General features: G+C 42.0%; 1 protein-coding gene across 1 annotated transcript; it reads right to left on the minus strand.

The window, feature by feature from the left end:
• Positions 1-728: 728 nt before the first annotated feature.
• Positions 729-11,137, minus strand: LOC141639553 (uncharacterized; the record flags this gene model as incomplete). The annotated part of the gene is given in 8 exon segments (XM_074448654.1): positions 729-949; positions 4,229-4,440; positions 4,614-4,907; positions 5,046-5,152; positions 5,579-5,775; positions 7,693-8,950; positions 10,463-10,515; positions 10,695-11,137. Coding segments are annotated over 6 exon segments (2,146 nt in total), but the record flags the coding sequence as incomplete, so codon positions are not given.
• Positions 11,138-24,476: the final 13,339 nt, after the last annotated feature.

A 24,476-nucleotide genomic window follows, 5' to 3' on the forward strand; every position in this document is an offset into this window, starting at 1 on the left:
ATATGTGAATGAATTCACATATGGACAAAGAAGATAGATAAGTTAGGTTTAGAATTGACAACAACCTAACTATGCATTATCATTCATCATGCATTTTCACGTTAGATTGAGTAGCAATATGTATATATAATGCTTTCCAAACTCCACTTAGCAATTCCACTAAGTAAGTGCACTAAGTTTTCCAACGTGAAACAACATGGAGTATGAAGCTTTCACCATGCACTATATTGTCATCAAGCATTTACCTAACCATGCATTAAGATGCACTAAGTATGTAATATACTTACTCGACCCAGTATATGACTCAGATAGAGGATATAATATACTACGATAACACTTTTATATAGTGTCCCTTATCCACTTTAACCTTGTACTCGATAAATTCGATTATATGAGCGTACCCTCCGTACTCTCCTACTCACATTATACCGATTCCGAGCTCAAACCAAATTTTGACACGAAAACCCGAATACACTTAAATGACTTGTGATCAAAATCACTAACAACTACATTATGTCATCACTCGCCACTCAAACATAAGCATGAAACTAAACATTTTTTTTAGCTATTTTTGCTTAAAATAGCCAAGTCCAGTGTTTTCGCCATGTCCGAGGGACATAGATTACCACTCATGGGGACATATGTAAGTATTTCTGATTCTCATATTAGGTTATTTATGATTAACTAAATGACCACAGAATAGGGATACGAAAAATAAAGAAGCGAACCTACAAGTTTGCTTTCCTCTTTCACCTTATTTGCAAGAATTAGCACATAAGAAATGAGTGCAGATCGTCCGCTGTCTTTCTCCTTGACACATTCAAAGTAGGTCATGCCCACATTGTGCTTGTTGTGTCTGAATCGAACAACAATCTTGACACCTTTACCAGCTGGTAGCACTGCCACACTATGCCAACTTGGCATTGATTCATCTTTTTTGGCAAGGTGACTGATAATGCATGAGCAATCACAATTGAATTAACAAGTTTAAGTATTTAACTATACTCTCTTCCGCTATTAAAATGGTTCTCTATGTGTTGATTTATAAATTTCTGAGTGAAATTGATTACTCTATATATTTTTTCTTTTTCGGCTGCAAAATCCTTTGTATACTAAAGCAGCATCAATGCTTGCATTGTGGTTACAAATTGGCAAAAAAAAAAAATGCAGACGTGTCACTACCACATAAGTTCTCACTTCTCAGCATTCAGCAACACCAAACTTTGATGAAATGACAAGTACTCAGAATAACTTGATGTATAAATAACAACTAGTACAGATCCCGCGCAAATGCGCTATTTTTTAGATAGAGATATTTGAAAATTTAACGATTTTACTACTGTAATAACTCCATTTGAAATTTATTTAATTATGAAATTTATTTAATTATGAAATTTACTTTTAGATAGAGATATTAGAGAATTTTAAAATTTTACCACTATAATAACTCCATTTGAACTTTAATTAAGAAATATATTATTAAGAGGTAGAAAAGAGGAGGTTCAACACTTATACTCTGCATAAGATTAACTTTATTTTAAAAAATATTGTTATTGTATCATTAGCCGTAATATAAACGTAAAGGAATGACATTGAAAATACAATCAGATAAAGAATAAAAAAATATTTTACATCATAGATCGGGTGTTGGTTTTTCTTTCAAATGAAGGGCTTCTTCAAAAAACCAGAGTTAGCCGAGTAGCTCGAGCAGGAGTGTTTATGAAAAGCTGAAAAATGGAAGGATATGTGTTGTAATAAATATATTTATGTATATGTTAAATAATTTTTTTTTAAAATTTTAAAAATTAACCAAAGTTTAAATGTTCACATAGTATGGAGCAGAGATAGATATTAAGTTAAACGGTAAGAAGACGAATATTATTCGTAAGTTTTCCTTTTAGAAGTAAAAAAACAAAAACAATCTATGAATACTCTCAACTGGTAATACGTTTGTTTCAAAAGACAGAATAATATATTTAATTAGAACGTATTTGCTAAAAAAATGTCCGTGGCCATCATGTTTAGTTTCAAAAAATAATAATAATGAAATATTTTTTTTCACATCATACCTATAAATAGTGCAATTTTATTTATGTAACAAAATTAAAAAATCGTTTCAATATGTTCATACAAATTGAAAAAATATTACCCTTTTTAAACGGAATAAAATTATCTATTGCATAGAATAGTTGCCTCAGTTGTAGATATATAAATTTATAACGAAGCATATTTATAGCAAGTTATTTAAGCGGGAAAGTATTAAGAAACTCTTATCCTTTTAGTATAAGGGGATGAAATGAAATGAAAAGTACTCATAATATAAGCAAATAATGGAGGCACCAAAGCACGGCAATGTTAGCTAACATTGATCTCAATGAAATTATGCATAAAGAAAACACAACATTGTCAGAGATTTCGACATTCACCCAAAGTTTAACACGTTAGAAGTATAATTTTTTTCCTTTCTCTCTCATTTCGTTTATTTCACGCCTCTGGTTCTCATTCTTTCCGTTGGTAAACTATTAATCTCTATTCTTACCATAATTTCAATGTGTAGTAGTAGCAGTAGTAGTAGACCAGTAGTATTTAAAAGTGTTGCAAGACTTAAATCTTGTTACCATGATTTGAATGTGTAATAACAACATACTACTTTTCTTTGTGAGGAATATTTTAATCAAAAGTAAAACACAAATACTTATAATTATCTTTCTTCTCAATATTATTTTCAGTTTCAGTAATAATTGAAATAAGATTGTTAGTACCTTTATATCATCTATAATATTTTGCAGTTGCATAGCGTTAATAGGTATTTTTTTTAAAAAAAAATTCATAGTGGAAGTTGTAAAAAATCTTGAAATAATTAATATTTTCTAAGTTTCAGATTTTAAAATTTTACATTATTGGATATTAATACTTTAGAAAATTAAGATTTTATAGTTTTAAAAGGTATTATAATTTGAGAAAGAAATAATAGTACCTTGGGCAATAGTTTAAGAGATTTGTGCCACAATTTAAAAAAATTAGAAATATCTTACAACTCTCTTATAAACCTTCTTTTAACTTTAATTTTTTTTTAAATACTAAAATCGTATTTTATCAGAATTTCTATTCTAGAGCAGTTTGTCAGTAAAGTCTATTGCTGGACTACATTTAAATTACCATGATTTATATAATTGTAATGCACGGAGTATACATCAAACTCTTGATTCTTGACCAATCAATATGTTCTTTTATGGTATCTTTCATCTATATCGCCTTTACTATTACGGAGTACATCTTTATTAGATTATCTATTTATCTTAGATTAAATTATGGAGTATTTCATGACAAAAAAAAAAAACAATTGTATATATTGTTTTAGTTTTGATTGTGACCTTTAACTACTAATAACCACCACTGGTGTCCGCCTGCCACCGCAAGTGCCATCCCGCCAACGTCCCTCTCAGCGTCACGCCGTCACCCCATATCTGGTCGAACCCCCAAATCCTAACCACCACCCCGGCCCCTACCCAATAAAATCCTCCCCCACACTTAAAATTACCATAATTGAGGTTTTTGAGGGCGGGAGAGGGAGTTTCGGTTGTGGGACAATGTTTTTCTATACTGGGTAGTGGTGTTAAGAGTTTTGAGTTGGTGGGTTTTTGACGACGCAGCAAGTGAGACGTGGATGGGATGTAGGTGGGGGTTGTGACGGTGGTGTGATGTAGATGGGGGTTGTGAGTTTGGGCTTGTAATGTAGGTGTGTGTTGTGGGTTTGGGTTTGGGGAGGTTGTAGGAATTTAATGGGGCGGCACTAGGAGGGTCCGTCGGCAGAGGGCACTTGGGGTGGCAGCCCAACACGGTGGTGGTACTGGCTGGGGGAGGAGGTGGGTCATGCTGAAGTGGTGATGGTGGTGAGGTTTATCCAGTGGATGAGAGAGATTAGGATTAATGTTGTATGGAAAGAGTGGTGATGAGTCAATTAGTAAGGACAAAACCGTTAATTCAAGTCTTTTTTGAGATTTTGGTATTAAGTTTGGAAAAATACAGGATTTTCATTATGTATTTTGAAAAAAGTTATCTTAGGTACAAGATTTTAAAAAGTATTATATACTGTATTAAGTTATCAATTTACACTTAAAATTGCTATTTTCCCCTCTTTTCAATTTTTATTTTAGCGGAACAGTTACAAGGAAGTGAAAAACTACGCAATTTTAGATTAAGAACTAGATGAATATTAGAGTCTTACTCTTCAATATGCTGTGTAAGTTTGTTGATCTGTTGTTTGTCCAAATGCTCGGCGCTGAACTCTATTGAATCGTTCCAATCAAAATCAGTTTTATGATTGATAATCATCTTCAACATGAGTTCTATATTTGGGTATATCACATCTTCATGAGCACCAATTTTGTCAACAACTGAGAAGGTTGTCTTCCATACCCCAATTGATTTGACTTCCATCTGCAAGCGAGCTGAATCAATCTCTACAAACAATATTGCCACAACATGCTACAAAATGCAATCATTGTGACCTTCAAAACATTTACAATAAGGTGTCAAGGCCATCTGTACTATTGAAAGCATTCATAAGAATAAAGAAACCATGAAAGTGAAAATAAGGCTGACTAACTGACCATTTTTTCATCAATGACGCACAAGTCGCCAACATCAAAAGGATGCACCACATAAACAAAAATGATCCCCTGAAACAAGCTTTTACACGTGTCTCCGAATATGAAAGTTGCAGCTAAGAAAGGTGATGCTATCAGGATGAGTGACTTCTTGTTGGTTAATCCAGTCAAAATTAGCCATAGTATAAGAGATGCAGAAATCAGAAGCACACTTATTATGTTGTTCAAACAGTCCACAACCTCCTTAGCACTGCGTAGTGTATTCGCAAGAAATAGACATTTGTCATGCGACTTTTCCTGCATAGAAACAATTCGAGGGTTTATCAACTTGGTTCCCTTGATTCGGTATGATTTGTCTATTTCATTCATTAGGGTAAGCTAGCTCTAATTGCACTAGGACAAATATACGAGAGAGTTTGGAAAGGGCATTCTTACCAGCCATTTTTTCACTTCACCATGACAGCCATTACTAGAGGAATTCAAATCCAGTAACTCTTCAAAGTATATCCAATCTTGTCCTTCATCAGTTTCAGGTATACCTTCTAAAACATGAAAAGTGTATGATTTAAGCTAGACATCCAACAACAACAACATCAGAGCCTTAGTTCCAAAATGATTTGGGATCGTCGGCTGACATAAATTGTCATCTGAAACCGTACAGCACGTCCAATAGAGCTCCACAATATAAGGAGATTTAAGCAAAAAGAGTTGAAAAGGCATAGTAGTGTGTTAGAAATAATAATATATAACACTAATAATGGTGCAAATAAACTAATAAGTAAACCAATTTATTTTTTTAAAATAGAAGTATACAATATAAACGAAAAATTGAAAGAGTAGCATAAAAGAATTATAATAAAATAAGACATGTGAGAATATTGTTTCAAGGTAATAATGATATAGCTGAACAAGTGAGAGCCATTTATGTCTTAATAACGGGAAAAATGAGGGCAATGATGAAATCCTACCTCCATGATGGAACGAAAGGCTTTTCTTGAACAGATGAATAACGGAAGGTCGAAGACATTTCTTGAACAGACGAATAGCGAAAGATAGAAGACATTTCAGAACCTTCTGAACCATAGGAAGTAGCATAAACTTGGTTGAGCTTTGGACCACATCGCTAATATTCTCTTCCCCACTAATCAGCTTCTTTAAAATAGCCCTGATAAAAAAAATACACTTTATTCCTCTGAAAGGACTAGCTGCCTTATAATATCATAGATAGAAGGATACTACTTTATAAGTATAAACAAAGCTTTCAACACCTTCAATATCTTTATTTTTGAAAACAACCCTACTTTCTACAAGCTATTTTGATCAGAGAGGCTTCCACCTAATAGTTTTCTTACATTAAGTTCACTTAATGTCCCAATCCAACTGCCCCAAGTCCCACATTTTTTCTGAGAGAGATTTAGATTTATGAGCCACCTGGAAAAGGCAGAGTGCACTTGATTCAACTGAGGTGCACCTGCTAAAATTGCGCATGAGCATTACCAATGGTTTCTCTTAGCATCTTAAAAATTGTGAGATAGTAGCTCATCCATTGGAGTTGTCTATGTAGATTAGATTAGTTTGAGCCAGTAGCTCCATGAAGCTACTAGCTCAAATGGGCCCACAAGAAGAAGACAATCAATTGGAAAATAATGGTCAAGTTACTTAGCTTTTGATTTGAATGAAAAAAATGGGAAGCAAGACATGTAGGTTCAATCAAGCTAATAGTATTTCGGCTTTATTAACGGAGAAGTTTGTAGCTTGAATTTGTTTAGCTTAAAACATAAAAGCTAAGGTGGCAAAAGTTGCAAAACTAAGCTAGTAGCAATAAAATTGTTGTAGCTTAAAAGCTGAGGCCTGAGGTGGAAAACTAAGCTAGTAACAATTAGCTTGACCATCAAAATCCCATTTTTTGAGCCATTTCCTCCCAATAACTCTAAACCTCCCTCCTACTACTCAATAATCTGCCTTCTTTACCACCCACCCTTCTTAACTTGTCATTGTCATCTCTTTTTATTGAGGGAAAATTGCTCTCCACTCTGCCTTCTTAATCAACATGTGATTTTCACTCATTATGTTTGCCCAACTTCCTTGGGTTTTGTAAATCTAAGATCTTTAAAAGTAAAAGATGCATTAGATGTGATTACGCACAAAAGCGAATACTAGTAGACTGACTCATGGGTCAGCACGCCACGATGGACTCGACTGCTTTAGTATAGATTAATACTAGATTCACTACTTAACATTCGTTTATATGGCGGCTGCCTATTCAGGATAGGCATATAACTGCCAATAAACTGAAGATTATGGGCATGGAGGTTGATGAGACATGTGTTTGTGCAATTGAGATAAAACCCCATATGCATCTATTCTTTAACTATGTACAGTAGAAGATGTTATGATACTCTGGTAGAGTGGGTGGACTGCTATGTTCTTTAGATTCACAGAAATCAATGCAAATTGGAGTAAATCATTTAGGCTTTGTTTGGATAGAAGGATTTGGAAGGAAATGGAGGGGAGAGATTTGGAAGGAGGCAATATCCATTGTTTGGATAGCAAAATAAGGGTGGAGGGATTTGGAGGGGAGGGATAATGGATCCCCTCATTTCCTTTTTCCAAGCCAAAATGTTTCCTCTCCAACATAGGCAAGATTTGGAGGGAAAACTCCACCTCTCCATTCTCCATCCCCTTCCCTTCTCTCCCTTTCCCTCCCCTTCATCCTCCTCCCTTCCTTTTCCTTCCACTTTTGCTATCCAAACACACCCTTAGCAACCTTCGCATGTCGTACAGAGAATAAAGAGAAGTAGCGATGCAGGTTAAAAGTGAGATAACTTGGCCTCTTTTGGTAGTAAACCAAGTATTGAGACAGTTGATGCAAGGATGGACTTAATTAGTTGATGTGTGTTTAAAATGGTTGTACCAAATATATAATAAAGTCAGAAGGAACATGCTCATTTTTGCGAGCACATGATGCCTTGTAAGACTCGTTCTAGGTGATACAAGGGTACCGAGCTTCTGACATGCCCTCAGCATGGAAACAATAAGGATAAAAATCTTGAAAACAAAAGACAAAAAAAAAGGTTCGTACCTAATATCAATATCGTTGTGTGAATTTAGTTTGCTGAGGATGTCAGATGTATAGGTCTCCTTCAACAATAAATTTCTTGCAGGAACGAAGTATTGAGCCACTTGCTGTATATCAAACAGAGTCATGGTATCATCCTTAAGCAGTAATAAGTCATGCTTCACTCTTGCACTCTTTTTATTCGACAATTTAGGCTTAAGTTGGCTGTTGTTTCCTTCACTAATCTTATCCATCTCATCATTATCATCTTCATCCCTATTATCTTGATAATAAGCATCCACCCTTGCTAAATACTTAGCCATGAACATTCGGACCCTGTTTCTTGCACTATTTTCACTGTGTTTTTCTCGCACCTCATACCTTATCCTGAGAATATCATGACTATGGCGACCAACCATTCCAAGAAAGTACAAGGATTTTCGATATTCTAAGATTTCAGAAGACAGTCTATAGTACACTGCATTTGCCTCCCATGATAGCAACACAAAATCTTTAAGTATCCAAAGAAAGGATAAAATTAACAGAACAGTACAAGTCCAAGTACCATAGTCCCTCACAATTTTGGCCTTATTAGAATCTGTTTTCGTCAGGTGAGACGCAAAATACAAGACCCAAACAAGTAGAAGCAATAATGAGCTCAGCATGAAATTAAAACTCCTTTTGATTCCATTAACATAGTACACTAAGCAATGTACACTCAGCAGTCTCTCTAGAAGTAAAAGCCTGTGTGATCTTTCTTTTTGGTTGGCCAAATGATTAAGATACCGAGAAACAAGTTTGTGTATTGACCACACAATCAAATGGGTTGATAGAGCAATTATGTTCCAACCAATGACTATGAATATGGTTACATCTATCCAGTTTTGAGCAGGCAATCCAAGAATTTTCTGCGGAGTAAGATAGTTCTTCATCACAATCCTTAAGTACCATAAAGAGAGACAGTCAACTATGTCGGAAATGGCCTGTATGACTTTAAGCCTGCTTTCATTGTGCTCTAGTGTCATCCGTGGCATATACTTTTGGATGAACCACAATAAGATGAATCTGACCCCAAGCACAGCAACAACCTTTCCACAGATTATACTGCCACTGGCTAATAAAGAATTCCCGGGGATCATGGTGTGCAATAGGAATATAGCCAACGTGAGAGCAACACCGCATATAACTATGAACCATTCCACCACCGACCTGACTTGGGAAACTTGATCATAATCCTCACCCTGCTTGATGAATTGTGAGAATCGTAAAACCAATAATGAACCTAGGAGAAATGGAATTGTGGAAATTGAGATGACCGCAAACAAAACGACATACAGGCAAATTTTCAAAATTTTCATGAGAAGATACAAAATTACTTTTACAAATGACATTTTGTTAGGCACGGGATTTGAAACAGGCAAGCTAATTTGCTAAAAATGATTTGACAAGGGAATCTAGGATGTGAATTGATGTCAGACACCTAACTTGGATTTCCTAGCAAATAGGGATGGGTTACAAGTCCATTCCTATAAATCTGTTATTGAAGACATACACAGAACGAAAAACTAATAAAAGGGATAAGCAGAAAAAGATAAAAAGATACAGGATGCAACTATGAAAAATGGAAATGAAGGTTAGGCTCAGTCCACCAAGATGTTATCCTTTTAGGTATGGAATACGATGGATCTTGCCAGGTCTTACTAAGCTTAATCAACTAAAGCATATAGTGCAGAAAAACATATGGTATACACGTCAAACAACCATCATATGCGGTTCAGGTAAGGAAATATAGTGATCTAGTCTAATGAACTATTGAGAATTTGATAGGGAGAGGCAATGCAAATGTGCTTCTTCCTTACTTTCGTGAAAAGAGGGAGATGACTCTCAACCTACCAATAACATTACTCCCCATGTCACAATGTCTCCTGCATGTGGCATGCAAGAGCGATCATATATACGCAACCTTATCCTATGATGAAAGTATAGATAGCTTAGTTTTACAATGCACAAGAAACACATGCGCACTAAGGACATGCAGCGATAAAACGTAAGATGTGAAACAAGGCGAAAAGAACTGGGAAAAAATAGCAAGGCAACTGCATAGTAGTGTGTCTCACTAGCTGCGCACCACTTCGCGTTGGCTGGGGTCTCATTGGTGACGTAAGCTTAAGCTCGTCCAAGGCACGCTTATTTAAACCAACAAATAGGGATAAAACCATAGGAAAGAGGTCAGAGATTATTCAGGAAGTTCTCAGAATACTCATGACAAGGTTTTTTAACAATCATCTATGCGTTCACATAATCGTACTTGTCCAGGATAAAAACCGGAGAAGTGTAATAAAACTTTTTTCGCTGATTAATTACAAACCTCAGTGAGCGTGAACGTAACAATTGCAGGCAGATACTGACAGATGATATGGTCAAATGATGGATTCCACATAAATTAATCTACTCCATCCTAATCTTCTACCAGTCGATATTAGGCTCTAAAAAACTTCAACAAAAGAATACGACTGCGATAATATTGTCATTCGCTTCAACTTGCTAGTTGCGCCCCCACCTAATAAAATCCTTTTCAGACAGTGGCATTTAAAGTCATAACCTCTAAATTACATACAAAACTGATAGATAAAGTCTATGTCAGTGATTGATAGCAGCAACATGAGACATAACTGCACTTGATTCTCGTACTTGGTAATATAATGAATAAAATTTTGCAACCAAACAAAACTAGATTCGTCAATACTAAGAATTGGCAAGACATTGAACCAAGTAACCAACCAAATGAACTTACAGCGAATTCCTTGAGACCGATACGTCGATTCGACTGTGACTTTTAGAAGTTCCCTGTACATAACATCATTTTCAAACATCAGTGCATACTTATGATGATTGCAACAAGCAACATAAATTACTCCCTCCATTCATTTCATTTCCACGCATTTCTTTGAAATTCTCCTCGTATATTTTGAACAAACGTATGAAAATGAAATGAATAAAGAGTGTATTAAAAAGCTGCGCATTACCTACTAATCGCAATCAAATCATCTACAAATGTATTAAAATTTCTTCAAGAGAGTGGATCGATTCTCCGCCCGCCGTTTCGTCTTCCAATGATATAAGTAATCGAACTCATAGTCGTAGAATTTGATGAGGAACATTGGTAAATCTGATTGCGGAATTTGGTAATTAGGGTTTTTCAATTTTTCCCTCTTTTGATTGGGAAAATGAAGTTACGCGCGCTAATAAGGCCTTATTTGGATACCAAAATAGAAGAGAAAGGGAAGGGAGGGGGAAGGAGGGAAGAGAAAGGGAGGGAAGGGAAGGGGAGGGAGAATGGTGGTGGTCATTTTCCTTCCAAATCTTGCCTTTGTTGGAGGGAAATAATTTGGCTTGGAGGAGGGAAATGGTGGGATCTAATTTTCCTCCACATCCATCTTGCTAACCAAACAAAAGATTTCTCATCCATTCAAATCCTCCCCTTCCTTTCCGTTCAAATCCCCCTATCCAAACGCACCCTAATAGTATCGGACTGGTAACGTCAAGTTGGGAACGTACCGGCGTACCGCATCTGTTCACTTGTTTTAACGAACTGAAAAAGGTAGCGGAAATCTGAAAATGTACCTCAAAATTGAAAATTAACTGAAAATTGAAAAGGTAACTGATAAGTTAATTGAAAATTACGAGCTGATAAAGTGACTGATTATATAAAAAGTTGTTTGGCAAAGTAACTGTAAAATGTAGCTTATTTTGGTAGTGTTCCGTGTGTAATTCCAAAGCAAGTTTGTTTACCACCCGCGCTTGTAAGATGACGTCTTTGGTTAAATCTTCCTTGCCTAGATTGTTCTCCTCGGCCTCTCTTGCAACAATGAACGAACTGAGGGCTTGGCTTTGTGCCAAGCGTACTCACTCCGACGCTCAAGTCAGTAAACTCGAATGGACTAAGTTGTATGTTACTTGGCTAAGTATGTGTTGTAGAGAGATAAGGAAGATGTTACCAGATGAATAGTGATTCTTAGGCTAAATTGTGGATATCCTTGACCTTGCTCAATGTGTTGACTCGGTCAGCGGGTGCAGAATATGCCCCATCAATTTGCCCCCAGCGTAGTCTATGTCGTGGTATGGGCTCCGATGTATGTTGAGCGTATATTCTGCGTAAGAAAAGAATTTAAATCCCCGCTTCTTCTCCTCGGCTTACTTTCATGACAGCCGTACCATATCCCCCTCCAAATGGATGTGTAATGGACATCAAATGTGGAAGAGAAGATGGCGGTGGCCGGTGGACCCGAGGTTGAGAGTGCCGGTGTGCTTTGATTGCCCCCGGCCGTCTTTGCCAAGCTCGGTTGATCATGTGGCGCGGAGAACAGATACTTAGGAATTTCTTTGAGGGAGATTAATAGCGAGAGATATGAAGGGCGTGTTGAAGAAGCTTGGTCACTGTTGCATTGATTGACGTTCAACTGTTGCAACGATTGACATTCCGTGGTTGCATGTCCGACACGTGTCGTTCGCCGATTGGTCGACGTTTCACGGGTTTGTGCACGATTGGTCTTTCTTCATGGGCTTTTTCCTATAAATAAGGTAGTTAGTCCCTGAAATTGGCCACCAATTTCATTTTCTCTAAAATTTCCTTCTTGCTTAAACTCTCTTTGACGAAACTTCTCTCTAGCCTTCGAACTTCTACTCGGCGTAACCCTTTTTCCAAGGTAAACAATCAAATTCTCGATCTTTTCTTTGTTAAATAATTGTTCCGCCATGTCTTTCGCCGACGCCGGGCCTAGTAATCGTGCGTCGGGGTTCCCCGTCGCGTCTTAATGAAGAGGAGATACTAGAGGCTATCCCGATAAGGTCTAGGGGTCCTAGGCCTCTTTCTTCCGGAAGTTAATCCGAAGTTTTGGAGGGTTGGGAGGATGAGGAAGATGATGATCTTGAAGGGGCTCATCCTAATGAGGGGAGGCCGTATATCGAGGATCACGGCGATGCCTGTAAGGCTGCCCGACCGCGCTTGGACCCATAAATTTGCCACATTTACGGTCCCGACGCTTTCGCGCGTCACTTCTACTTTGGCGGGGGGTATAGTATCGTCATTCCCGGGGTCGACCAGGCGGTCTGTTGCCCTCCCAAGGGCTACATCGGCGTGTACATCAGACACCTGGAGTATGGGCTCCGGTTTCCTCTGAATGAATACGTTATGGCCATTATTAGAGCCATGAACGTTGTCGTGGCCCAACCGCACCCGTTGGTCGTTAGGACCATAGTCGGCTTTGTCGGCTTTGTCTCTTTAGGGGGAGGTTCCGACGGTCAATTTATTTCGTTTCGGCTTCACCACCTTCGACCGTCGTTTCTGGTCGCGTCGGATGGTACGGCGTGCGAGACGGAGCGGGTTACGTCTCCGTTGAAAAGCTTTCTTCTGCAAGGGCCGGAAGGATCGGTGGGTGTTTTTGAGGTTCGGAGGAATATCCCTTGCCCCGGTCCTTCCAAAGACCAAGTCAATCTGCGGTGTGAGACTAAGGCGGAGCATGACAGATGGGTCACCCCAAATAAGCTTAAGATGGATGCCAGCAAGGTCCTTCTTAACGCCGATGAGGAGCGGGCGATGAAGCTGTTTGAGGTGGGAGATGATGGGTTGCCGAAGGGATGGATTCCTCCGACGCAGATCATTCTCCAGATGCGCCGCTCTGCCACGTCGGCCTCATACCGGCCCTAGCACAGGGTGAGTGGGGTCGGTGTGAGGCCCCTTTCTGTTTTTTAAATGTTCATGTTTCTTGAACTTTGATTTTATTTCTTCCACTTAACTGTTGCTTTGCTTCTTTTTGCAGACCATTTTGGCCCGGACCTGTCAGAGGATATCCTTAGGAGAATGGGGCTTGCTGCAGACAAGTCAGTTGTTGATAAGCACCCTAGGGCTCGCTCGTGACCATGAACGCCGCCGAACGATCTCATGGATCGGTGAAAGGCTTAAATGCGGAGGCGGCCCAGGCGACGGTTATTGGTAATATGCCGCGCCGAACGCGGAAAACAAAGAAATCGGCGGTGACGGCGTCGACATCAGTCCCGCCTCCCATTCCTTCGATCCAAAAAAGGACAGTGGAAGTCGTTGATGTTCTGGCTGGGAGGACTCGATGCGAGAGGGATCTCCTCATGTTCGTAAGAGGAAAGAGCCTACCCACGCCATCGACGCCTCTCGCTATCGCGCTACCGCCGAGGCGGCAAGGATAAAGGGCATCCGACCAAGAAGGCCAAGCCCTCTCGAGTACCGATCTAACTTTGTGGCTCGATTTAGCCGGCTCATTAGGCGTTCACGATGACGAGCTCTACGGTATATCTATGTATGTTGACACGAGATGCCTTGATTGGATTTTTGTAGATCAACCGCCGCCGTCTCCTGGTCACACTTTGTCGAGCGGCATGCCGAGAAGAAAACTGCGCAGCAAGTGGCCAAGATGCCGCCGTTGTCACATCCTTCCCGAAGTCTACCCCACTCCAGGTTAGGTCGGAGGGCCTAAGCTTGGTTAAGTTCTTTGTCGAAGTGGGCCGACGTGGCGGTAACCTCGTTGTGGAGCGAGGCTCGAGGCCATGGGCGAGGTTGCGCCTCGGCTTGAGCGGCTCCGGTCGAGCTTGTCTGCTGCGAAGGAGGAAGCTGGTAGGGCCAAGGTTGAGGCCGAAAAGGCGGTCCTCGCTGAACGAAAGTTTCGGGAGGACGCCGAAAAAGGCACTAGTTCCGAGAGGGCCAAGGTCGAGGCTGCGGATGGCAATGCCGCTAGGTCTTTGGAGGAGCGTGACCACTTTCGAGGCTCGCCGACCTCAATGCTAAGAGCTACCAAGAGCCGAGGTCGGGTATAAGGCCCAAGGGAAGGTGATCGGAACAAGGATCTTTGTCATTGCCCGGAGGGAGAAGGACATTGAGATGCTCCAAACCGTTGTCCTTCCTAACATGTGCACCCAATCACGGGACCTGGCCGAAGAAGCCGCGGGGGAAACAATTGGGGAGCTCTTTCCTCTTGATGGCTCCTTTCCGTGGGGGAGATATGACGAGCTGTTCGATGACAAGCTCGAGGCCAAGGAGAAGGCTGCGGAGGAGAAGGCCAAGGAGGAAGCAAGGGTGAAGAAGGAGGAAGATGAGGCCGCAGGGAAGGCGATCCTTGCTGAGGATGCTAACGCGGCCAAGGAAGCTGAGGCTGAGGCCGAGGTTGTCAAGAAGGCTGAGACCGAGGTCGGGGCTACCAAGGAAGCTCCTGGTTCGTCCACCAAGGGCGATGTCGCTAACCCCACCGATGGCGGGCAGCCACGGGCATAGGGAGACGGGCGGTCGTCACCGGGCTCACCGGCATCTCGGATAGCTTTAGCTGTTCGGGGGCCAATTATTAGGCCTTTTCTCCCTACCATCTTTTAGCGCTTCAAATTATAAGTCTGTAACCTTTTGCTTTCTTTTTCCTTGTATTTCGTAACACTTTGGTAGGTAGAGTTTTGGCTTATCCCTATGGGGACGGCCGTCGTCTGTATTCTCCTTGCAATTATTTCCAATGAAGTTTGCTTTTTGGCCTTCGGCCTTTGCCGGGGTTTTGATCACCATTCTTCACTTATCTTCTTGCGTTATTTAATTGAGCGCTTCTTTTTACCTTCGGCCGGGCCGAGGTGGTTTAGAATGCGTATCTCAACTGTGTTTAACGTCTTAAGCTCGGTCTTAATTTGCCGAGGGCAAGTCGCGTTTTACTCGTCTCTTCCCGGTCTTAATTTGCCGGGGGCAATGGAGTTTACGTTTTGACTGCTGTTGCACACATGTTAACATATTGGCTCGTTCCCCCGTCACTCTCGGTCTTAATTAGCCGAGGTGATCAAGGTTTTGGCTCTATCCGCTGTGTACATATGTGGAGATGTGGGCTCGTTTCCCCGTTGCTCCCGGCTTTAGCCGGGGTAATCGAGGTTTTTGGCCTATCTGCTTCTTGGTGTGACTGCCGTGGCGTCTACCACTTGGAGTGACTGCTGCGGCGTCTACCTCTTAGGGTGACTGCCGTAGCGTCTACTTCTTGGGGTGACTGCGACGGCGCCTGCTTCTTGATAGTGACTGCCGTGGCGTCTACCACGTGGAGTGACTGCTGCGGCGTCTACCTCTTAGGGTGACTGCCGTAGCGTCTACTTCTTGGGGTGACTGCGACGGTGCCTGCTTCTTGATAGTGACTATGGGGGGAAGTGAACACTTTGATGGAAAATTGGGGACCATTCTTCATTAGAAATACCATGCGTCGGGGTGCCCACAGTTGTTTCGGGCACCTCCGCCGCTATAAAAAAAATTTCCGACATTGTCCGTCCCAATGGTTTATCAAAGGCGCACCCTCCATGTCTGTCAGCCGGTGTGTCTTGAGAGAGCGTCGGACCTGGGAGTGTACTGTATCTGGAAAGACTTTAATTTGGCGGTGTCGGCTTTTATCCTTTCCAGGTATCTTCCCATCCCATCGTCTCGGGCCTTATACTCTTCCCTGACTTGGTTGGCCACCAATAGTGAGCATGTTTTTACCACGACGTGCTCCGCCCCGGCAGCCCTAGCTGACTCGACTCCCTTTATCACCGCCTCGTAATCGGACCCGTTGTTTGAGGCCGAGGAGGTAAATTTCAAGGGGTGCTTAGACACGTTCCCGCTTGGGCCGGTGATAAGGATGCCAGTTCCCGAGCTGTTCGCTGTAGGGGGCCCGTCAGTAGTTATTTCCCATATGCCGGGATGCGGTTCTTCTTGGTCGGTCGGGGTTCCTCCAACCATGCCGACGTTGGTATTCATCGGGTCTTCCTCCTGCTGCAAGGATGGGCTCTTCCCCTTCTCGATTGTTTTGCCACTTTGAGGGATTGCATGTTGCACCCTCCGGCGGATATCCGGGTGTTGACCACCTCGTCCTTCTCGTTCTTGGAGACGAGCTTATGCGCTTCCCCCCGGTCCGAGACATACATCAGTGTCAGGGCCCGGATGGACATCACTGCGTCGGCCTCGCTCAGAGTGACTCGGCCTATGAGGACGTTGTAGGCGGATGAGCCGTCAATGACCACGAACTCCGATAGGACATTCTTGGCCGCATTCCCTTCGCCGAACATGACCGCGGCCTGATCGATCCCGGGGTACCAGGCCGGCCCGGAGAAACTATACGGATTGGTGCGGGGGCTCAAGTCTTGATCTTGGTACCGAGTCCTAGGAAGCATTCCCGAACATAATGTTCGTGTAGGCGCGCTGTGTCAATTAGGCACCTCTTGATCGGTGATTGGATATGTCCAAGTGGACTACTAGTGGGTCATTTGTGCGGGGCGATGACTCCCAAAGTAGTCCTTCTTCCCAATAGTTATATCGGGGATGTTGGAAGCGGTGGCCGCTGTCTTGGGCACAAAGTTGATGGCCTGATACAACTAGTTTAAGTGCCGTTTGTGCCCATGAGCGGACCCACCGTTCTCGTTGCCCCCGATGACAACATGGATTACACCTATCCGTTCAAAGACGGATTTCTTATTCGAGACGCCGACATCAGTCTTTTGATCTTTGGCAACATACTTGCCGAGGCTCCCCTTCCGGATAAGCTCTTCAATGGCATTCTTCGATGCCTCAGTCGTCGATATGGTGGCCGGTGTGGCGTGGTATTCACAAGATCGACTCGTGTCACCGTCTCCCTTTGGTTTGGGGGGCCTTTCCCACTTCTGGCCCTCGCTCTTGCTCAGGGCGAAGACCTCGGCGGCGGACACGACTAGGGGGGTGTGATCGTTGTACTGCTTCGGGTAGTAAGTTCCCGACCTCCCCCCGGCGCCCGCCGAGTTCTGCTTCCTGGCAGATCTGTCAGACCGTGACCTATTATTGTCACGGCGTCCTTCATCCGGGTTGTCCTCCCGGCGGCTCTTTCTTTCTGAGTGTCCGGCCTCGCTGGGGCCTACCCAGGTTTTGTGGTAGTCCTCTACTTTTATGGCCTGATCGGCCATCTTCCTGGCGGACTCCAGGTTCAGGCCGCCGCACTTGATGAGCTCATTTTTTAGGTCCCCTCTTGGGAGGCCTTTCATCAGCGTGAAGGCCGCCAGCTCGCTGTTCAGCTCACGGATCTGCTGAACCTTGGCGTCGAACCTCTTCACGTAACTCCGGAGAGACTCGCCTCCCTCCTGTTTGATAGTCAGGAGGTCCGATGTCTCAACGGCCCTCCTCTTGTTGCAAGAGTACTGGGCCAGGAAAGTGTCCTTTAGGTCGGCGTAACAGTATACCGACCCGTCGGGTAGCCCCTTGTACCAACTTTGCGCCATCCCATGCAGTGTTGTTGGGAAGACTCGGCACCAAACCTCGTCGGGTTGCTCCCATACCGACATGTGAGACTCGTAAGCCTCAACGTGGTCGGTTGGGTCGCCTTCCCCTTTGTATGCTATGGGTGGCAACTTCAGCTTAGTCGGCACCGGGTATCCAGACGTAGGCGCCGAGATTTGTCCGACCGCGTGTCGAACGACACGCGGCGATCGACTCCTCGCACCCCTAGTCCGGCTCCTCTCCCCGTGGCGGGAAGGGCTTTTTCTCCGACTCTGGTGAGTCGGACTTCTTCCCCGACTCCGGTGAGTCGGGCTTCTTCCCCGACTCTGGTAAGTCGGGCTTCTTCTCCGACTTAGATAAGTCGGACTTCTTTCACTCCTCTGGGGAATGCCTCGTCGGCGCTGTGGCGACGCCGTCCTCCCGTGAGTGCGGGAAGGGCTCAGGTCCGCCACTAGCGCTCCGGGCTCCCCCGGCGTCTTGACAGGGCCAACTTCTTCCAATGCTTCGTTCAAGTCTCTTGGAGTCACATTATGGGCCCTGGTCTCCTGGACGGGTTCCGCCGCTCTTGTCGGTGTGACAGTGTGAGCCGGCGCACTACTAATTAGTTCCAAAATCAGCCTCAGTTTTGCTGCTTCGACCACATGTCCCATGATGGTGATCTGGTCGGCGGGTAGCGGCGTATCTGGCATTATTGGCATCCCGTACTCCGGCTGAATTACTAGGCCGGTGGAGGGCTGCGCAACACCAGAATTGTGGACGGTATCATCTTGGCAGAGTTCGGTTTCGTCAGTTACGAATACCTCTTGTTGTTTCGACATCTTCTTAGCTTTTTGGGTGGGTTTTTTTGTTGTTTTTTTTTTTTTTTTTTTTTGGGAATGAATGTGACTAGCTTCTAGTATCTTTCCCCACAGACGGCGCCAATTGTTCCGTGTGTAATTCCAGAGCAAGTTTGTTTACCATCCGCGCTTGTAAGATGACGTCTTTGGTTAAATCTTCCTTGCCTAGATTGTTCTCCTCGGCCTCTCCTGCAACAATGAACGAACTGAGGGCTTGGCTTTGTGCCAAGCGTACTCACTCCGACGCTCAAGTCAGTAAACTCGAATGGACTAAGTTGTATGTTACTTGGCTAAGTATGTGTTGTAGAGAGATAAGGAAGATGTTACCAGATGAATAGTGATTCTTAGGCTAAATTGTGGATATCCTTGACCTTGCTCAATGTGTTGACTCGGTCAGCGGGTGCAGAATATGCCCCATCAGGTAGAATGGCGTAAGAGGATATAATAATTATTTAATATAGTATAATTTTTTTTTTTTTTTTTTGGGAAAGGTAAGCTTCTCAAATATAGTATAAATTGAAAGGGTAAAAAGGCAATGTTATCAAGAGTCGGGTACCTCAGAAATCGCGAGTTGATTTCATTAGGGACGGAGATAGAAATACTTCATTCTTTCACGTCAGTACACTAGTTCGACACTGGCGGAATCGCATTAATTCGTTGAGAGGGAATGATGGCGACTGGATTGAGGAAAAGAATGCCCTTATTTCTCATGTGATCGAGTTTTACAAGAAATTATATACACAAGAACGGGACTATGACGTGAATGCAGAGATCCCGTATGACCTCTTCCCCGAGCTTAGTAATGAAGATTTTAGCTGGATCACACGCCCTTATACGGAAGCAGAGATTGAGGGTGTCATTCATAACATGGGAGCACTGAAAGCACCCGGACCTGGCGGCTTCCAAGCCCTCTTTTATCAAAAGAATTGGGAGGTGGTTCGTCAATCAGTTTGTGCAACGGCGATCAAGGCCCTTCACGAACGGGGCTTCCCTGACAATTTCAATAATACTCACATTTTTCTCATCCCTAAGGTAACAGGTCCCGAATACGTTACTCAATTTCGACCTATTAGCCTTTGCAATGTGTCCTATAAAATTGTTAGCAAAGTTTTGGCCAATAAATTAAGCATGTGCTACCTCGTCTGATTTCAGAAACCCAAAGCGGTTTTGTACCAGGCCGGCAAATTTCCGACAATATTGTGGTTTTTCAGGAAGTTATTCACACCATGAGAAAAAAGAAAGGCAATAAAGGATATATGGCTATTAAAATTGGCCTCGAAAAAGCTTATGATCGTTTGTGTTGGGACTTTATTCGGGATTCCTTGAATGATATGTGCATCCCGGCCTATTTAGTTGATGTTATTATGGAATGCGTCACGACCTCGAAAATGCAAATTCTTTGGAATGGGGAGCCGACTGAAATGTTCACTCCGTCGAGAGGGGTACGACAAGGAGATCCTCTATCTTCTTATTTATTTGTCATGTGCCTTGAGAAATTGCAGCAATTAATTGATGCCGAAGTTCGAGAAAACAATTGGAAGCCTATCTCGGTTTGTATGAACGGTCCTCGCATCTCTAATTTATTTTTTGCAGACGATATGGTCCTTTCGCGGAGGCCATTGTCGATCAAGCAACCATTATCACTAGAGTGTTGGATATTTTCTGCCGCGCATCAGGGAAAAAAGTGAGTCACTCTAAGTCTCGAGTTTTTTTCTCATCTAACATTCGGGTGGAGGTCCAACAGGCGGTTTCTAGCAGGTTAGGGATTGAAGCTACAGAGGACCTAGGATCATATTTGGGTATGCCAACGATTAATGGCCGGGTCACGAGGAATACTTTTGCTAGTATTATGAAACGATTTGATAGACGACTAGCAGGATGGAGTACCAAACATTTGTCTTTAGTAGGCCGAGCCACTTTGGTTCAATCGACTTTGTCATCCATGGCAAATTATAGCATGCAGACGGCGAAGATTTCAAGAACTACGTGTGACTCTTTGGATAGAAAAACGAGAAGGTTTCTTTGGGGAGGGGATGAAAATAATAAAAAGGTCCATCTAATCTCTTGGGAGACCATACAACGGCCCAAGTCAGCTGGGGGTCTCGGTTTTAATTCCTCCCGTCAAGCAAACGCAGCATTCTTAACAAAATTGGGTTGGAGAGAATTAGCGGAACCACAAAGTCTCTGGGCCCGTGTTCTTCGTTCGAAGTATTGCAACGGACGATGTGACGTCGATATGTTTAATTCCAAAGCCAATATGTCTAATGTGTGGGCGGGTATTTCTTCGCAAGCCAGCAATATCATTAAAGGAACTACATCAGCTGTGGGAAACGGTCAAAGAACACTTTTCTGGGATCATTCTTGGGTCGAGGCGGGAACATTATCCGACTCAGCTGTTATGCCAATACCACATAACCTATTAGGAGCGACTGTTAGTGATATGTGGGATGAAGAACACGGGTGGAAATGGGATGTTTTCGCAAATTTCCTTCCGCGAGAGAGCCTATTGAAAATTGCTTCATATTCGCTGTCATCAGACCCGAATTTAGTCGACTCTCTTTATTGGAACGACACCTCTCACGGTAAGTTCTCTATTAAATCCGCTATGAACATCATCAAAGCCCTTGAGCCTTTTCCAAAAACCAATCAAGTACAGTGGCATGTCATTTGGAAGCTCCCGGTCCAACAAAGAATTAAATTCTTTATTTGGTTAGCAGCACATGGCCAAGCTATGTGCAATGTTAATCGAGTAAGGCGTAATCTTTCGAATGATCCTAGCTGCCCATGATGTCAAGCTCATGAGGAAACCATGGATCATGTCTTGAGGTATTGCCCAATCTCACGTGAAGTTTGGTCTTCACTTGGCATCCCCAACTCGTCTAATGCCTTCTATTCTCCCTCCTTTGCGGATTGGATTTTGCTAAATGCCACTAACAAGATGATCGTCGGTACGCAAGATTGATCCATGAAATTTGCGATCACGTGTTGGTGGATTTGGAGGTGGAGGAATAATATAGCGTTTGGTCGGTCTAAGGAAAATCCAATTCGGCCTATTGACCTTCTTCACCAGCAGTTCGAAGCTTCGAAAAATGCCTTTGATAAATTCTCTCTGTTTGTACCATTGCCCGGATCGATTAGAAACGAAATCTTTATACGGTGGCACCCACCTCCTCATGGGTGGTGTTTACTGAATACGGATGGAGCTTCAAAGGGAAACCCGGGTCCAGCAGGTTGTGGAGAGGTATTTAGAGATGAAACAGGTAACTTTATTTCGGCTTATATGTTCTCGGGTGGAGTTTGTACGTCGATGCGAGCTGAGATGCTTGCTTTGGTCGCTGGTCTCGAAAGGGCAAAAGAACTTCACATTGATAAACTAGTCGTCCATATGGACAATGCCAATTGTGTTAAAATGGTGCTAGAAAATCAATTGTCCAGCAACAACCTTCGTCAACTTGTCCATCGGAGTAAAGCTTTAATTCGTGAACCCGGATGGAAGGTCAAGCTTTCACATGTTTTTTGAGAAGCCAACAAAGCAAGTGACTGGCTAGCAAATCAAGAAGTCTTGTCCTCTACTTCTATAATTCATATCGATGATCCACCTGACGATCTTCGAACTATTTTACGCGAAGACATTATGGGTGTTACTACCCCTCGTTTAGTTCCTTAGTCTTGGGCTTTGCCCTCTTATATACCAAAAAAAAAAATCAAGAGTCAGGTACTTGAAATGTGAAATACAGTAGCATTTCATTCCAGGTAACGTATTTAGGCAAATAAGCTACTTGCCAAATATTTCTAGAAAAATAAACTACTTATCAAATACTTCAAGAAAAATAAGCTAGCTGAAATTTTTATCAAAAATATCAAAAAGGCTACTTCACTCAAAACAAGTATCTAAAATATCTTGTCAAACAGACCATTAGACTAGTTAAAAGGATTCAGAGTTTCAAACTGGTCAGGTTGGAATACAGGTTACGTCAAATATGGGTCTCGGGACACGGTTTAGAATTGAAATACGAGTAAATTAAAATTTCTGATGTCTTTTATTTTGCTACTTTTAAGCCGAAAAAACATGATTTTAATATTAATAATAATATTCTGTATAATTATATCCATTACTTATCACGCTAATATTAAAGCATTTATAAAAATTAATTTTTAAATAATTTTATTATTAATGGATACAAAGTAAAATAGAAGTTATATAATGTAATGATTAAATTAATTTTTTATTTAAATATATCATGGTAATTATTTTTTTATTTTTTATTTCAAATATAATATAATAAAAGTTAATATTTTAATAAATTATTGATTTATCTTTCAACATGTCGGATCAAATTTTGACCCTAACATAATGAGCTTAGTAAACGATCATTGATTAGATTTTTTTTTTTTAAAAAAGAAGATCATTGATTAGATTTGAGACTTTGAGTCTTCAGTGGGTACCCCCTCCGATCCACACCAATGGTAATATAGACCCACTTTTCTCCTCAAAAAAGTAGATTCATGTTAAAAAGTGGGTCCATGTTACCATTGGTGTGGATCGGAGGAAGTATTATTCTTTGCATCCAAAGTTCAAAATAATCTACTGGGCAAAGGCGGTAAGAGTGTGAACTGCTCATCCCATAATTTCTATTGCTACACATCCTCTGATTCCCTTGAATTGTTCACGACTGTTAAATAACGTAAACAATTCAATGGAAAAGAGCGGGAAACACAAACACGCAACACAATCAAAGCAAGGAGGAAAAATGGTGGATAAAAGCTCCCCTTTCTCTCTAAAATTTTAAAGGGAGAAAAAGCCCCAAAATCCCTAGAAATTAAAATGAATTGCTTTCATTTTCTTTCTTCCCTAGCTTTTTGTTTCTCTTTTATCTTTGAAAAGGGTTCTTCAGTTAATTTTCTTGTTTTATTGTTTACCTTTTATAAGATCTAACTGATTCTATTCTCCATCTTTAGCAACGAGAGAGTTAATTTCAGTCTTACATCTTTAGTTTGAAGGTTTAAATTAAACAGAAATTTATGAGATTTACTCTTATAAGTTGATTTTAGCAAAATTCAATTAGAAATTGGGTTGGTCTAAGGTGGGTTGGATGAGGCGTTGCGTTGGATGGCTTCGGTGGTCCTAGTCTCTTTTTTTTCTTCTTTTTTTTTTCTATGTTTTTGTTAATAATAAAAACCTCTTGTGGGTTATGGTGTTCTGTCCCTTAAATCTTTGGGGTGGCTCGTAGTGTCGTGTCTCTTTTCCCAACTAGGGTTATGGTAACCTTGCACCCGACTATGAGCATGGGTGTCCTGTCCCCTTGGGTTCGTGTTGGACATTGCATGTCGGATTTCTTGGTCTGTTGGTCCTACGATCAAAGGGTTCGATCTCTAAGGTGTAGGAGTTTTATCTCGTCGGTGGCAGACTTCGTCGTCTTGCTTACCATATTGTCTTTCTACGCTCTTTTCGCAAGAACGTAAGTACACCTTGCTATTGTCACTCTGCGGCTCGGATGTATCGACGGTATTTGGAGGTCTTCCGTGTTTATGAAACTCGTTCTATGGCCCGTGCACTACTACAGATACAGGCTATAACAACGGGTAAAAACCGTTGTAAAAACAAAAAGCGGACGTTGTTAAAGCGGTCGTTGTAAAACACATTTACAACGGTTAGATTATTTACTTAAACCGTTGTCGAAAGTATTCACCACGGTTAAAAGCCGTTGTTGTTG

The sequence above is a fragment of the Silene latifolia genome, unplaced genomic scaffold (assembly GCF_048544455.1).
Source record: "Silene latifolia isolate original U9 population unplaced genomic scaffold, ASM4854445v1 scaffold_441, whole genome shotgun sequence".
NCBI classification, from domain to species: Eukaryota; Viridiplantae; Streptophyta; class Magnoliopsida; order Caryophyllales; family Caryophyllaceae; genus Silene; species Silene latifolia.